Here is a 15932-nt window from a genome sequence, read left to right as displayed (position 1 = left end):
CCTCTTATCTCCAAACTCTAACACTACAAGAAATTGTACTATTAATGACGGGAAATCCCGTCGCGAAAGGCCAATAATCATTGATTAACGACGGGATTTCCTGCCGTGAACCCGTCATAAAAGGGGGCCGTCGTTAATAGAAATCCCGTCGTAAATCCGTCGTAAACCCGTCGTAAAAGACATTTGTGACGGTTATTCCCGTCATTGTTTGGTTCTTAGCCCCGTCGCAAAAGGCTTTTGCGACGGGATTTTTGACCCGTCGTAATTAGGTTGTCGTTAAAGATACAAATTCTTGTAGTGTAAAAAACGTCGAACACGATACGAATTAAGAATCATTATTCTTTTTTATTTATTTAATCATCTATGATGATGCTGATGCATATAAACAACCATGTCGATTATCATGGGATTTTGGTCTAGTGTTTTATACATAAGAAATTTATAAAATCAGATAAAGAACGATCAATATTAATAACCAGAAAGTAAATAAGTCTAGCCAGAAAACATCAAATACATTGCATAAACGTCTAACAAAAATTAAACAGTTACATATCTTTGAACTGACTTGTTGATCGAATGAAAATTAAACCTTTTCGATCATAGGTCAGGGTGAATGAAAATTAAATACTATCAAATAGAGATAGTCAAGGAGGCAGGTTAGGTGGATAACAGGTGGGTTTGATGGGTAGTGTGTCAGGAATGCTTGACACACTACTAACACAATGTACATAGGTCAGGGTGAGTCTGGTTGTTGGGTTGTGTCTGGAATAATGGACACAATCGTGGTGACTTGGGTTACGTGGGTTATAGGTCCTAGCGGGTTACGTTGTGCGAGTCGAGTGGTTTCGGTGGGTTTGGTGGGTTTAGACTTTAGACGTGTTTGGGGATGATGTGGGTCGGATGGGCCAGGCGGGTCCGATAGATCAGGTGTGTTTGAACAATTACTTAAGTGTAAACAATATATATAGATATAATTCATTTGAGCTTAAATTAATTAATTTTTGTATCGTTGACATACTTATATAGATATAGTTAATACGAAGTATATAATTTGAACATTCAAATTAAAATGCGTTGGGATTTTAAACATACAAAATAGTTTAAATTAGGATTGCAAGTTAGGTAGGTCCCATAATCAGGTGGGTTAGGCTCGTGTGTTGGGAGGAAGTGAAAATCCCATGCTGTGATGTATCACCAAAAACATAACACCAACAAAGAGATAAAATAGAAAAAAGACAAAACTGCTTGCTGTCATATTTTTTGGACCGATTATGGATTGAACAAATGATGTAATGGTACAAAAAATGAAATGAAATGGTATTTTTTAAATAACAATGGCATTTTGTAAAAAAAAACAAATGGTGTTTTGTTAAAAAATGGTACTTATTTTTTAAAGAATGGTACATTTTAAAAGAAAATGTTACTTGTTTTTTAAAGAATGGTACATTGTAAAAGAGAAATGGTACTTTATGTCACTTTCTCTCTCCTCTTTTTCTATCATTCTCTTCTCTTTTATTTATTAATTTTGTCATTTTCCGGTTATTCTATTCATTTTGTCATATTCCTAATTTGTTTGATGTTGGTGTAAATTTACGAAAATACCCCTGTGATGTGTTTACTCACACATCACAACATGCCCCCTCTCCAACTTCCGTGTGTTGGTGGGTTGTATTTCATGGGTTGAGTTGGGTTAGTCGAAATGGTTGTTGAAAAACTCGACTCACAAGACCAAAAAATATTCGGGTTAAGTTGGTTAATTATGTCATTAGTCGGGTCATAATTTTTAAACTAATCGGCTCATGCTTAAAATTTTCTTGGTCTAGATCATATTTAACCATGAAATTTTCTTCATCGTTTTGGCCGTTGCTCAACGACCTTAACTAGCAATGCAATGTCCATCCAATATATGGAATCTCATTCTTTCCCCAATGGAACTTTTCATGGAATCTAAAAGCACTAGTATCTAATTCCCTCCATTTATGATCCTTCATTGAGTATACATAGATTCTTAGGTGTGTTGGTTTGCTAAATACTAACCAAATCATAGTCATTGATAGAGGGAACGAACTTGAATCATGAACCGTCCACTACAAGAATTTGTATCTTTAATGACAACTTAATAACGATAGGTCAAAAAAAATTTCACAAAAACCCTTTGCGTCGGGGATAACAACCAAACAAAGACGGGAACAACCGTCGCAAATGTCTTTTACGACGGGATTTTCTATTAATGACGACCCCCTTTTATGACGGGTTCGCGACAGGAAATCCCGTCGTTAATCAACGATTATTGGCCTTTAGCGATGGAATTTCCCGTCGTTAATGAAACAATTTCTTGTAGTGATCCAATATTGAGAAAATCGAATGGTTTATGGTATGGGAGTGAAATTTCCTTGGCTCATTTAGTGAGAGGGTTAAAGATGTAGATACAATTGTATACACAAATTTTTAGTGTCTACAACAGTTTTCGAGTCGCAAATACCGCTACAAGAATTTGTATATTTATGACAACCTAATAACGACGGGTAAAAATCCCGTCGTAAAAGGGCTTTTGCGACGGGATAACAAACCAACAAAGACGCCCGGACAACCGTCGCAAATGTCTTTTACGCCGGATTAACGACGAGATTATCCATTAATGACGGCCCCCTTTTATGACGGGTTCGCGACGGAAAATCCCGTCGTTAATCAACAATTATTGGCTTTTAATTACGGAATTTCCCCCGTCGTAAATAGTAAAATTTCTTGTAGTGTACGTACATGTTTGTTTTAGTATTCTCAAAAGTAGAAACTTAAAAACGAAAAACGATATCGAGTAGTCGGGGCTTTAACGTACTTTTCGTAATTTAACTATTGATGGCAATAACGAAAAGAGGAGAGGTAAAAGTCCACAAACTATCAAAACAAAAAAAATTACACAAATAAAATCAAGAAATTAAAAAACCTCATCTTCTCTAAATTACACAATGAGACGAGTCTAACAATATACACTCAACGCGATGTACCAGTGTAACACTTCATCCTACATATTACAACTTTCTTGAAACTTGATCAATTTATCGTCTAAATCAACAATTTCAGGGTTAATTAATTAATCCATCATGCTTCAATAATTTATTGTCCAAATCAACAATTTCAAGGTTAATTACTCCATCATTCTTCAATATTCAACACTTATTTCTTCAAGAGGTATCCATGGATAATACGCCTTATGCATAACCCTACGACAAATTGGACACGTGAAATTACCGTAAAACCAAGGCATAATACAACCTTCATGAAACTTATGTCCACATTGCTTCAAAACCCATTTATTATTCGTGTCACCTTTTATTTTTTCATTATCGTTGATGTTCTTCTCTACGTCCAATTTCTCCAAGCAAATCGCGCATTCCGTGCAATTTTTACTGACTTCTTTTACCCTCTTTTCGTCTATAACCACGGTAATTTCCTTCAATTCGATGTTCTTGTGCCCGTAATTATGCCGTTGTGTGGATAGTTCGAAAATATGATGGTATAGTTTTATGAGAGTAATTAGTGAGATTGCAATTAGTGCAACTAAAAATACCGCTACATATATTTGATCTATACTAGAAAAAATATTGACCAATCTACTGATGTTGAGTGTGTCATCCATGGTTGTAACTTGTAAGGTAGCTATGGAGATTGAAGAGGGAGAAAGAGTTTTGTTGCTTTTTTATATTCTAATTAGGTGGATTTTTTAACAAAATTTCTTGATGCGGTTTATGAAATTTTGTTTCTTATAACATTGAAAAATAACATAGTTATACCTAGTCCAAATCGAGGGAGGAAGTATTTCAAAATCGAGTTAAGTTTAGGGCGGGCAATTTCTGGTCTGACCCGATAACCCGATTTAAATTCGACCTGAAGTTGCTGAGAGAAATCCGAACCAACCTGAACCGAATTCGAATAGCCTGAAGTTACTAGATTAGCAAGGCGGCACTTGTGAATGTTCAAATTATATTCTTCGTATTAACTACTCCCTCCGTCTCAGATTAGTGGTTACCCTTTCCTTTTTCGTCTGTCCCAGATTAGTTGTTACACTTCTAAATTAGGAATGACCTCATATTGTCTCTCTATATAAATATAAGTATGTCAACCATACAAAAAATAATTAATATAAGCTCATATGAATTATACATATCCCATCCGACCCATGCCACATCATCCCCAAACCCGTCTAAACCCACCAAATTAACCCATCGAAATCACTCGACTCACACAACCCACTAGGACCAATAACCCACGTAGCTCAAGTCACTATGACTGTGTCCATTTTTCCAAACACAACCCAACACCTGACTCACCCTGACCTACGTACATTGTGTTGTGTCAAGAATCGATCCCTGACCCACGACCCATCAAACCCACCCGTAATCCACCTAACCCGCCTCCTTGACTGTCTCTATTTGATACGGAGTACTACCTCCGTTTCATAAAGTTCTTTACGCTTTGAAAAATGTGCCAAAAATTCAAAACTTTGACTATAAAATCTCACTATTGTATCTATAAAAAATTATCATGATATCTTGTTAGATTGGTCTCAAAATGTATTTTATAAATATCAAATTTTTATAATTTTTTGTCATACAGAATTAGATATATTAACAGTCAAATATTGCACCGGAGTCCATGCAAATAGTAACTGTAAAAATCTTTTTGAAACGGAGGTAGTAGTATTTAATTTTCATTCGAAAAGGTTGAGTTAGCTAGGCAATCCGGCAGGTTTCTTGGCAGCTAAGTATCACTACTAACCCAAAGAAGTGTAGGAATTAGGAAAGTATGATTGACTAATTACTTGATTAAGAAGGCGGCAATTAAAACAGTTCGTTATAATGCAAATCCTATCATTGCACGGGTTTCGTAATAATTACCACTATATAAGAAGCCTTTTCTATTCTCTAAACTCCAAATCATACCAGCACACATCCTTAATTCTCTTTCTTTCTTCAAATATCTCCTACAAATTTCCAGGAGCTTTAATTCCCAAAAACCCAGTACGTAACAATGCAGAAGATCATCATCTTTCTTGTCCTGTTCTTTCTGACAAGTAACAATTTGATCATCCAAACAGAAGCTCAGTTATTTCGATTTATTCCTGGGTTTCAACGTGTTCTTCCACATACTGGAAGACAATATCATCGTCTTCCCGTTGGACACAACGCTTTCGGACCGGAGTCTGTCGCGTTCGATTGTGACGGTGAAGGTCCGTACGTCGGAGTTTCAGATGGCCGGATATTAAAGTGGCAAGGCTCTTCAATTGGTTGGACTGTTTTCGCAGTAACACATCCGCATAGGTACGGTATTCATACTTTTCATACTTCCCTTATTGCATGAATTTAATACAATTAATCTTAGGAAAAAAATAATTGCTCCTTAGAAATTACAACACCGGTTCTTGAATGTTTTTATAAGATTTTGTTCGATTAGACTGTATGTTCAGAAATTATATACAAGATTTTTGTTAGATTAGTCTGTATATTCAAAAATTATATCAAAACGTTGAAGTATATAAGATTTTGTTAGATTATTCTCACTATTATATACATCAAATCATTATTATACAAGATTTTGTTAGATTGATGGTCTCGATATTATTTTTAAAATATCAACTTTGTATAATTTTTGTACATATAGAATTAGATGTACAGGTGGATTCAATTCCCTACAAATAGTAGGTTTAGATAACTTTAAAGAACGAAGTTAGTATTTGTTTTAGATAACTTGAAAGAACGAAGTTAGGTTTACATACTTTTCATACGTAGTACTTCCTTTACTGCATGAATTTCATACAATACAATTAATCTTTGAAAGAATAATTGCAACGTAGAAATTACTACATCTGTTCTTGAATTTTATTTTATTTTTTTACGCTTTGTAATATTTATCCAAAGTATGAAAATCTTACCTGTAAATTCTTATTGTTATATACATCAAAACGTTATTATATACTCCGTAAAATTTTGTTAAATTGTCGCTCTGTATTTTCAAATTATTAAGTTTTTATAATTTTTTACATACATAATTAAATATGTAAGTAGTTAGATATTGCACTGGAATCATGTAAATAGTAATTGTAAGGAACTTTAAAGATCGAATGTAGTATTTGTTTTAGATTATATAAATGGATTGTTTTAATATTTGCAACTAAAACAGAGGAAGTGCAATCTTGCAAAATATAATTGCTTCGCATGAATTCCGCCAAGTGTATAGTTTTAGATATAATAATCAGCCCCGGCCCTGAGGGGTGAAACGAGGGGCGGCTGCCCTGGGCCCCCTATTGGGGAAGGCCTCAAAATTACTACTTGATAATTAAATAAAAACTGCAATAGTAATTAAAAGTAGTGGTGGCTTAGTTGGTTAAGTGGGTAAAGTTTGTAGCGTGATGCAATAGGAGTAACCGGGTTCGAATCTTGCCATTGAATTTTTTAACCTGTTTTTCAATTAATTTACATGCCTTGATTCTATGTTTTATTTAATTTTTAAACCTGTTTTTCAATTAATTTACATGCCTTAATTCTATGTTTTATTGAATTTTTGTAACAGTATTCTATATTCCGGATACAAACAACCTAGAAAAAATAATTATGGAGTATTGTTTTAGTTTGGTTGTTTGTGTTTCTCTTTATTAACCCACTTCCTCTTTCTTTAAATGATTTTTTTGCGTATTTTTTAGAAAGGAAAAATAATATATTCAAGGCCCAACCGCCCAAATGTTATACAATCTATTTTTTAAAGCATAGAAAATCTTTATACATTAAAAGTTTACTGTACATAAGGGGCTCATGATCTTTACTTATGTTTCGCCCCGGGCCCCTAAAATGTCAAGACCGGGTCTGATAATAATGGATTGTTTAAATTATTTTCAGGTCAGATGCGTGTGACGGGTTGAACGACTCTCCTGCAGAAGATAATTGTGGCAGACCTCTTGGTTTGAGATTCGACACCAAAACATGCAACTTATACATTGCTGATTCCAGTGTTGGTTTGGTTAAGGTTGGCCGTAAGGGTGGTGTCGCCACCTCACTTTCCACCCGCGCTGAAGGGATTCCATTTCGCTTCCTTAATGCATTGGACATTGATTCACACTCCGGTGATGTTTATTTCACCGATTCTAGTTCTCGTTTTCCTCGATGGTACGTAATACTCCCTAGCCCGTCTCTTTCTGTTCTTTACATATTCCGTTTAGTGTATCTCATTTTTTTTTACATCGAAAATCTTTCCTTTTATATTATCACATAGATGCCCCTAATATATGTTAAAAATTGTTAAACTAATTATTTTAACCAATTAAATTCATTGGGACATTTAATCTATAAATAAAAGTAACTTACATTTTTAAATAAAAAATAAAAAGCATATCAATTTATATTAATTAGTCGTCATATGGTGTGCATGCATGATATCTAACAAAAAGAACAATAATTGGCAAATAGAGTTTTCGTTTTTTATTCAATGCACATATATTGACTAATTAACACTTGTACCGGATTGTTTGCGTATAGTATGACTAACCTGTTATTTAATTTGTTTACAATAATGTAGGGAATTTCGATCAATTGATGCGAATGATCGAACTGGAAGACTACTAAAGTATAACCGAAAGACAAAACACACAACTGTTCTTCTCAAGGGACTTTCATTTGCAAACGGTGTCGCTTTGAGCAAGAACAAGGACTTCATTCTTGTTGCAGAAACAACATTCTATCGAATTCAGAAGTACTGGCTTACCGGTCCTAAAGCCGGAACCGTCGAACTATTTCTCCAACTTGCCGGCCGACCAGATAATATCAACCGGAATTCAAACGGAGAGTTTTGGATATCGCAGAATCCGGCAAAGCCTATCAGAGTTAGCGAAGACGGAGTGATTCTAGAAACATTAGATGCTCGTTCTATTGTTGATGCCAGTGATGTTACGGAATTCCACAATAGTTTGTGGATAGGTTCGGTTATTCAAGGTTACATTATCCACACTAGTTAGATTTTATTTTCTTGTAAGTTGAACTCTGTTTGTTTGTACTAAACAGTGAAAGTGGAGATTTACTCTTGACTTGGAAGGTATAGTTCCTTCGGGAATTATTGTACTAAACAGTGAAAGTGGAGCTTAACTCTTGACTTGGAAGGTATAGTTCCTTCGGGAATTATAAAAAGTTCTCCTTAGGGAGACACCTCCAAGGGCGAGTAGGGCTTTTTCCTCCCATAAGTGGGGGTTTTTGCCTGTTATAAGTTTCCACTTATGTTTTTATGCTTTAATATACAAGCTTACATTTTATCAAAGATTTATGTTCACTTAATTTATGTTCAGTTTTAGTATTATTCATAAGTCATAACACCATTGAAATTGAAATTGAAATTGAAATTGAAATTGAAATGGAGTATAGTTAAAGTATTACTCTTAGCGCTATCAGTACCTTTTTCACCTGTAATGCTTGCTTTCTTGGTCTATTTGTGGGAGTGCAGTTTTGCAGAATCAATTTCTTCATCCACCTGCATTTTTCGCAAATCAATACACAACCAAACTTTAAAGTATATAACAACCCTTGTATCCAGATTCCAGAACCTTATATCTTCCAATGAATTGCTAGTTTGTTCCATAAAGTATGGTTATGAGTATTGCAGAGTGCGTTTAATTCTAAGTTAACTGGGATGTATGTAAGAAATTGTATGAGAATCGAGATTATTTCACATTGTATAAGGTACAGCAACCCTTCACCTTTTTGAACAAAATCAAAACCACCAAATTAAGAGAGTCATCTTTGCTGACTCCAACTTTTCTTATATGCTCCCTCATACGAATCAAATTGCCGTGGTGCTATTTTTAGTTACATATATCCATCCCTAGTACGAAGTAACGTTCTCTGAAATTTAGCAGAGTGACGTGAGAAGTCCATCTCAGGAAGACCTGTGATAAGGACTTCAGAAATGAGAAGATAACTGCAATGGTAGAGAAAGAAAATGAGATCAACACTTTGTCTTTATTTCTACTCCGTAAAAGACAACCATAACCAATCAAAGAATGCTAGGACAATGATTAAAAGCTAAAGTATCTTTTAAGTAATTAATTACCGCGTAATTGGAAAGAAAAATAAAATTTATGTACTAGCAAAAAAATATGGAGTTCAAAACCCCTGTTTCTCAATCTGCATTATAAATATTCTGATCATCACTTAGGTAAACCATAGGAAGGAACAAGCTTTCTACAAAATATTGTGGTGTATTCATGAGAGATGGCTTAGGAGCTCCAATAGTAGTGTGTGCCTTAGAGATGCAAGGCACTCTAGCTTTGATAACTCTTTATTGGCACTTGTTGAAGCAAATCTGTCTTAGGGTCCTATCTATTTTAATTGCTTCCCTAGTTTTTCGGCGTCTTTAACAACTAAATGGGATGAGGTGGAAGTCCGGGAGTCATGGACTCATAAAGCAATGGCCGTGTGATATTCAGGTTTCCGTCAACTAGAGAAGAAGATGATGATGAGAGGATGAAATAACTACTCACTGCTTCCCTTAAGCTCCTTCAGTTAATTTTTGTATTGTTTTCAGTTAATAATTACAGTGCTAATGAATCATGTATTACTGTTAAATGTCAATACTATGTTCCTTTTGTTGTCAATAGGTAACAGTCAATAATACAACTGTCAAATTATTGTTCTGTGTCACATACTACATATTACTTGTCAGTTTTGTACATTTAAATAACTACTCCCTCAGTCCCAAAATTATAGTTCTGTTTTTCAAATCGGGCGTCCCATAATTATAGTATTATTTCCTTATTTGAACAATAAAATATTTCCCATGTTACCCTCATTTGGGACCACAAAACAAAAAGAAAATGTATTCTATTCCTTTTACATGTACTATTTTCTCTTTCTTATGTACTTTATTCTTTTTTACATGTACTATATTCTACTTTTTCATGATCAATGTACGGAGTACTATATTTCAATTTTCCATGCACTATATTTCACTTTTCTTAAAATCCGTGTTTTTGTCAAACAAGACTATAATTTTGGGACGGGGGAATAATTAAGGAGTAGATTTTTCTATTTCCTTCCAAATTCCCCCAATTTTATGAACTTTTTTTCCCCAATACTTCCCATGATTTTAAGAAACAAACGTAGGAAAGTCGCTTTATATTTTCTCCATCCGAATTCTCCCTTCCAAACAAGTTATTAGTGATGAACTACTCTTCAAGGTATTATCTGACTGTCTGAGTACATAAATGCAATTTCCAAGAATTAAAGTTAATATATACTGTATTTAGTTATAGAACTACATTGACTATAAATAATTACAAATTAACACTGACCTCAATAGCATATAGCAGAGTCACAGAGTGACGTATCAAGTGAGGTTTGGCCTAGTGGTAAAAGTTTGGCCTTATGACTTCAAGGTCATGGGATCTACCCCTAGTAGGGCTCTTTCGGTGTGGGATTCCCTTACTATTCCCTTCACTTCCAGTGAGTCTTGACATGCAATGCTCTAGTTCAGTAAGGTCCTTTTCCGTACCTGTCAAAAGAAAAGCACGGTACAATGATTGAAGAAGTCTAGCTAGCTCGCTCAAAAAATGATTATCATTTTTTTAAGGCATAATATAATACAAGTAGACTTAAGGAAGACCTAAGACAATGACTTTGGAAAGTGTAAATGCAAAGTCAGGGAAAGTAAGATAAGATCAGAAACCTTTTTAATTTCTACAAAGAAAACTAAACAATGTAAAGGACAATAATTAAGAGCATCTTTACATTAAATAAATTACGTAGTTGGAGAAAAAGAATGATATAAAACCGTGTATTAGGTGAAATATATAGTAGTGTGATTTTTGAAATCCCCTTTTTTCATATATAATGTTATTCAAAAGCTTCTGTGATATTCCACATTTTGATCTCCCTGAAGTTCTTGACAAACAACACACGTTCAAATTGGTAAGTACTACAGTTTGTTTACTGTTGTTTCTTTCTGTATTACTCTGTACGAAGTATTATGTATATTTGAGTAGAGTAATAAACTATGTTTTAATTTTCAGGGAAAACCAATGGCTATTAACCTTGCTAGTAAAGAGGAAGGTTGGAAATACCCTAAGGTTCCGTTGATGAAGTTTACAATAGTACTCATAACACAATGGTGAATTCTGAGTTTCTTTCTGGTCCTTCTCTTTGGTCAAAAGCTAAAAAAACATTAAGGGTTTTCCCAAGCTATTCTGTAAAAGATTTTGAAAAAACCATCACACTGAAAGCAAATGACCAGAATGTAACCCTAAAGTTACTAAAAGGTTTTAAACAGCTTCGAAACCATGGATTTGTGCACTTAGGTCTGGTTCAAATAGCTATTAAGCCACTGATAAGTGATGTTTTAGGAGATCCAGCTCCAGTAATAGTGTGCCTTAGAGATGCTAGGCTCCTTAGGTTCGACCATTCTTTGTTATCAGTTGTGGAATCAGATCTATCTCAGGGTCCTTTCTATTTCAACCACTGCCCTGGTTTTTCAATTGCTTGGGAAAATCGTGAATTCCTTATCTTAAACATTATGACGGGTGGAGTACCTTTGGCATTGACATACAGAGTAGTGTGTAAGGTATCGACAGGTATACTCTTAGATATAAGGTACTCAAATAAGGGAGAAACAACTTATTTTCAACCCATGGCTGCTACTCAGACTGAAAGCACTACTAAATGGGATGAGGTGCAACTTCCAAAGCCATGGACTCGTGCGTAAACCTGTGGCTTAAGAAAAAGATTGAGAATTTACACGAGAAGCTTCCAGATGGCCGGATCATATCGAGGTTCCAATCGCTAGAAAAACAGATGATGATGGGGGCTGGCGATGAATTCTTCACTGTTAACTTTAAGCTTTAAGCTGTATTGCATTGAAAGGTGTTGATTCAAGTTTGATTTCAGTTTTTGTACTATTTTAAGTAGCCAGGTTTTAGTAAGCTCAAGATACAGATGTAAATCTCTTAGAAAGATTGTGAAGGATGGATTAGTAGTTGGAATTGGTGTGTTTGTCCAATTGCAGCCCCTTTAATTTGTGTTTTGAGCATGTATCTCAAAGAATTTGTAAAATTTTACTATAGAACTGAAATTGATTGCATTTTTCAGTAGACTGGTAATTCCAGTGTCAGTGAAAATTCAAACCAGCAGTACACAATACCTTAGTGAGACACAGGGCACACACCCGGAAAATATCAGAACAAACTATGACGATTTATCTACTTTAGTTAATACGGAGTACTTTGTAAGTTTTATAGGGAAGTGATCTCTCAGTCTCACACCACAATTTCAATTTAGATAAGCTTGTTTCTATACTGCCTAGCTACTGGTTATGGAGTACAGACTTACAGTCATCAGACAAACTCATGAAGGGCAGTGTTTTTCTTAAGCTCTCTCTTTTCACTCTTCACTGCAATCTTATCATGCTATGTTGGGGATTCTTTTAGAATCTTTGGTTAAGGTAGTAATTTGACCAACTTTATGATGGAGCATCCACTTCACCACAAAATTTACAAACCTTTCATCCATAAGCTCCTACAACTACCTTTTTCAAATTTAACCTTTCGACTCAAACCTCTCTTACAATCTCTCTTAACCATCTTCCATTAGATGTTTGGACTTGTCAAACCTTTCTGTTTGCTTTACATCTTTCGTTTTGCCTCAAACCTCTCTCAACTAAACACCCCAAAGACATTAGGTGAACTCGACTACTGATTTTTCGGTGTTCGGTGCGGAGTAATTCACTTTCACCAAGCAAAGTATGACGGTATGACCTAACCTTAAAGTTGATTGTTCAATCCTCATTAGGGACACTTTTGGGGGAGGGAGGATTAACCGAACAAGGGTTCCGGCCCGGTAGGGCCCTTCATCTTCCCTTAAAAATTAAAAAATGGATAGGAAATCTAATGATAAGGCGAAGCCAAAAGCAAAAGCCAGTCAAACAAAACAACAAGGCTTTTACTCTTTTGCCACCTAGCTCAACAAGGCAAGAAGTAAACTCATGCTCAGATGAGCATCTTGCACAGTGATATTTTCTGACAGGTAACAGAGTCTACCTCCTTTGCCTTGCCTCACTCACTTAGAAAAGACAACACAATAAGGCCTAAGTAGCACTAGAGTTGAGACTTGAGACTTGAGACTTGAGAGTTGAGTTGAGAGACTAGAAGAAGAGCATGATTACAAAGCCTGGAAAATAACATACAGGTTTCAGAGAATCTAGTCTTTTTTTCTGAAACTTGATCAATGACATAAAGTAAAGGACAATAATTCAGATTTCAGTGAATCTTTACAGTGTAGTTGGAGCAGAAAATCTGGGGAGGAATCTCAACATATAATTGTTATAAATATTCTTAAATTACCATGGCATAAGCACTGACTGAGTGTTTTTACCAGAGCCTTCCTTGTGAATTTTCTACTCTTTGATTTCTCAGAAATTCTTGCCAACAAGTAAGTTCAACTTTGAAACTTGTATTCCCTTTTTCTTTTCTGTTTTAGCATGTATTTATGGAGTATAGTATAATTTTGTGTGATCGTTAAATTTCAGGGAACACCAATGGCTTCTAAGCTTGCCAAAGAAGAAGAAGGCAGCTCCAAAAGTAAAAAAAGGCTCGAAGATTGGAAATTTCCTAAGATCCCCGTCAATCAAGTTTACAAGAAAAAAATGTTTAGGATTTTCTCAAGCTATGCTGTTAAAGAATTTGAAACTACAGTCACACTGAAAAGCAATGAGAAGAATGTATCAGTTAAGTTACTTTCTGAACGCTTCCGTAACGGCTTCATCAAGAAGAAACATATGTATATGCATTTGGGTCTAGTCCAAATTGCTATCAAGCCATTACAGAGAGATGGCTTAGAAGCTCCAATAGTTATAAGCCTTAGAGATTATAGGCAACCTGACTTCCAGAGCTCCTTGTTAGCTCTTTTGGAAACAGATCTATCTCAGGGTTCTTTCTATTTTAACTGTTTCCCTAGTTTTTCGGTTTCTTTGAACGATTCTTCTTCTTTTAATGCCCTTTTCCTAAATTTCGTGACTGGAGGAATCCCTTTGGCATTGACATACAGGTTAGTGTGCAAGGTGATGCCAGATTTATGCTCAGGGGCACTGAAGGATCCAGTATTGGGTGAGACAGTTTATTTTCACCCGGCTACTCAAGGCACTACTAAATGGGATGAGGTGCAAGTCCCAGAATGTTGGACTCGTAAAGCATAGCCAGTCTACCATTCCTTGCGCACTTAAGATGATTTAAATTTGATTCAATTAGCTAGTGTTTCTTGTCTATTGCATCATCTTTGTTGATTAGTGGTCAATGGTCTGTGAGTTAAGCATGGTTTAACCAAACTATGTACTGTAAGTTTGTAACTCTGTTAGTGTATAGCAAGATGTATGTTCTATTATCTTTATGGTTTATTCATCCTTAATGAAGATGCAGTTTGGTAGCACCACCACCCTTTAATGTGTACTGTAAGGATTGTAAATGATGCATTTTAGTGGTTGGAATTGGTATTTGTGTCAAATTCAGCCCCTTTAATTAGTGTTGTTGAGCATCTGTCACTAAGAATTTGGGTGAAATTGATTACAAGTATACTGTTAGTACATTAAAACTAATCGAAAATAGTTTTATACAATCAAATTTTTTTATGTACTCATGTATATGAATAGTTTAAAAGTCAAATGTTATAAATATTTTGAAACAAAGGAACTAATGAAGTAAGTTCTATTAACAGTGATCTCTCACGCCACAACTTGATTCATTTCATTAGCTTGTTCCTCATTTTTGCCTAGCTACTCGTATGTTTCTTACACTAGCTAGTCTCAAGACTCTCAGGCTCTCAGCAATGCTTGTGAAGTTACTTATCTACAACAATCAACTAAGAATATTGCGCAAAAAGTGTACCTGAAAATTTGCAGATAGTTGGTGTTGGCATTTTATCGAACACCTGGTGTGCAACCGGCATCCTTAGCTGTTGAACAATTGAAATGGAAACAAAAACAAAGATGGCAACTTGGAACAGGTGGATTTTAATCCCAGTGATGAAAATAACATCATCATCATCCGCTTCAGAGTAGTTAATTATTCAGTCGTCGTCTTCTTCAGAGTAGCCTGTAAATGGATCAAATTCCAAAAGAACAAATTGTTGATTTTGTAATGGGAAAAGTTGACTTATATGCCACGGATATTGACAACACCATCTACTATGTACAAATATTGGGTGCTTCCATTGACGTATCGACATAAACTCCGTCGAATTTCAGTGAACATTGGTAGTTTTTGGAGGTGGTAAATGGTATGGCATGGCCGGAAAGTAGGAAGGAGATGGCAAGGTTTTGAAGGCAATTTTAAAAAAAAAAATCGCGCTAAAACAAACATTAAGGAAACTAAGAAAACTGGCAAGCTAATGGGCCTCATGGGCCTTCTGAGTTCTGAGCCTGTTGATGATCCATTCGAAAGTTCTATCTAGGGATGGGCATGGGTCTTTGATCCGATCCAGAACCTGTTGGACCCGCCCTTTTTTTAGGTCTAGGTTCAATTATATTAGATCTAATGGATCTAGGGCGGATATGAGTCCATGTGTTAATGAACGGGTTTGGGTTCAATACTTTTGGACCCAGACCGGTCCATATCCCATTCATGGAGTCATTTAATTAATAAAATAACAAAATATATCAATTTAACTTATTTTAGGCACATTTTTTAAAATAAGATTGTTTGCGAAGTAATATATAATAACTTACTACATATGATATTTTATACACGAATGTAATGAAAAATGATGGTCAAATTAATGGTCTGGAAACTAATTTAGTGACAACAAATGTTAAATTAGTAAAAAATCAAGACCCATTTTAGACTCAAGAGTCAAGACCCATCAAACCCATTAGATCCGGGTAAGGGTCTGAATTTTTCATACCCAACGGATCTGGGG

The 15932-nt window shown here is 35.2% G+C and overlaps 3 protein-coding genes and 1 long non-coding RNA gene across 5 annotated transcripts; 3 read left to right on the top strand and 1 right to left on the bottom strand.

The window, feature by feature from the left end:
• The first annotated feature begins 4745 nt into the window (after positions 1 to 4745).
• On the top strand, positions 4746 to 8078 carry LOC110790779 (protein STRICTOSIDINE SYNTHASE-LIKE 10). Its single transcript, XM_021995551.2, has 3 exons — positions 4746 to 5318; positions 6891 to 7157; positions 7567 to 8078. The coding sequence occupies exons 1-3, from the start codon at positions 5029 to 5031 to the stop codon at positions 8000 to 8002; spliced, it is 993 nt and encodes a 330-aa protein (XP_021851243.2). The 5' UTR covers positions 4746 to 5028; the 3' UTR covers positions 8003 to 8078.
• Positions 8079 to 8163: 85 nt separating this feature from the next.
• On the bottom strand, positions 8164 to 15339 carry LOC110791722 (uncharacterized). Of its 2 annotated transcripts, XR_008924351.1 has the most exons (4): positions 14903 to 15339; positions 10328 to 10527; positions 8735 to 8955; positions 8164 to 8508 (listed from the first exon to the last, which is right to left on the bottom strand). It is a non-coding gene; the product is annotated as an uncharacterized lncRNA (long non-coding RNA). The 2 variants fall into 2 exon arrangements; XR_002534179.2 differs by lacking the exon at positions 8164 to 8508 and having other exon boundaries at positions 8517 to 8955.
• LOC110791716 (uncharacterized) lies at positions 10786 to 12145 on the top strand. The gene is made up of 2 exons (XM_056833438.1): positions 10786 to 10943; positions 11045 to 12145. The coding sequence occupies exon 2, from the start codon at positions 11140 to 11142 to the stop codon at positions 11731 to 11733; it is 594 nt and encodes a 197-aa protein (XP_056689416.1). The 5' UTR covers positions 10786 to 10943; positions 11045 to 11139; the 3' UTR covers positions 11734 to 12145.
• Positions 13186 to 14453, top strand: LOC110791706 (uncharacterized). The gene is made up of 2 exons (XM_021996473.2): positions 13186 to 13454; positions 13552 to 14453. The coding sequence occupies exon 2, from the start codon at positions 13561 to 13563 to the stop codon at positions 14215 to 14217; it is 657 nt and encodes a 218-aa protein (XP_021852165.1). The 5' UTR covers positions 13186 to 13454; positions 13552 to 13560; the 3' UTR covers positions 14218 to 14453.
• Positions 15340 to 15932: the final 593 nt, after the last annotated feature.

The sequence above is a fragment of the Spinacia oleracea genome, chromosome 6 (assembly GCF_020520425.1).
Source record: "Spinacia oleracea cultivar Varoflay chromosome 6, BTI_SOV_V1, whole genome shotgun sequence".
NCBI classification, from domain to species: Eukaryota; Viridiplantae; Streptophyta; class Magnoliopsida; order Caryophyllales; family Amaranthaceae; genus Spinacia; species Spinacia oleracea.
Note: the sequence above shows the minus strand (reverse complement) of the source record. Positions and strands in the feature narration are given on the sequence as shown.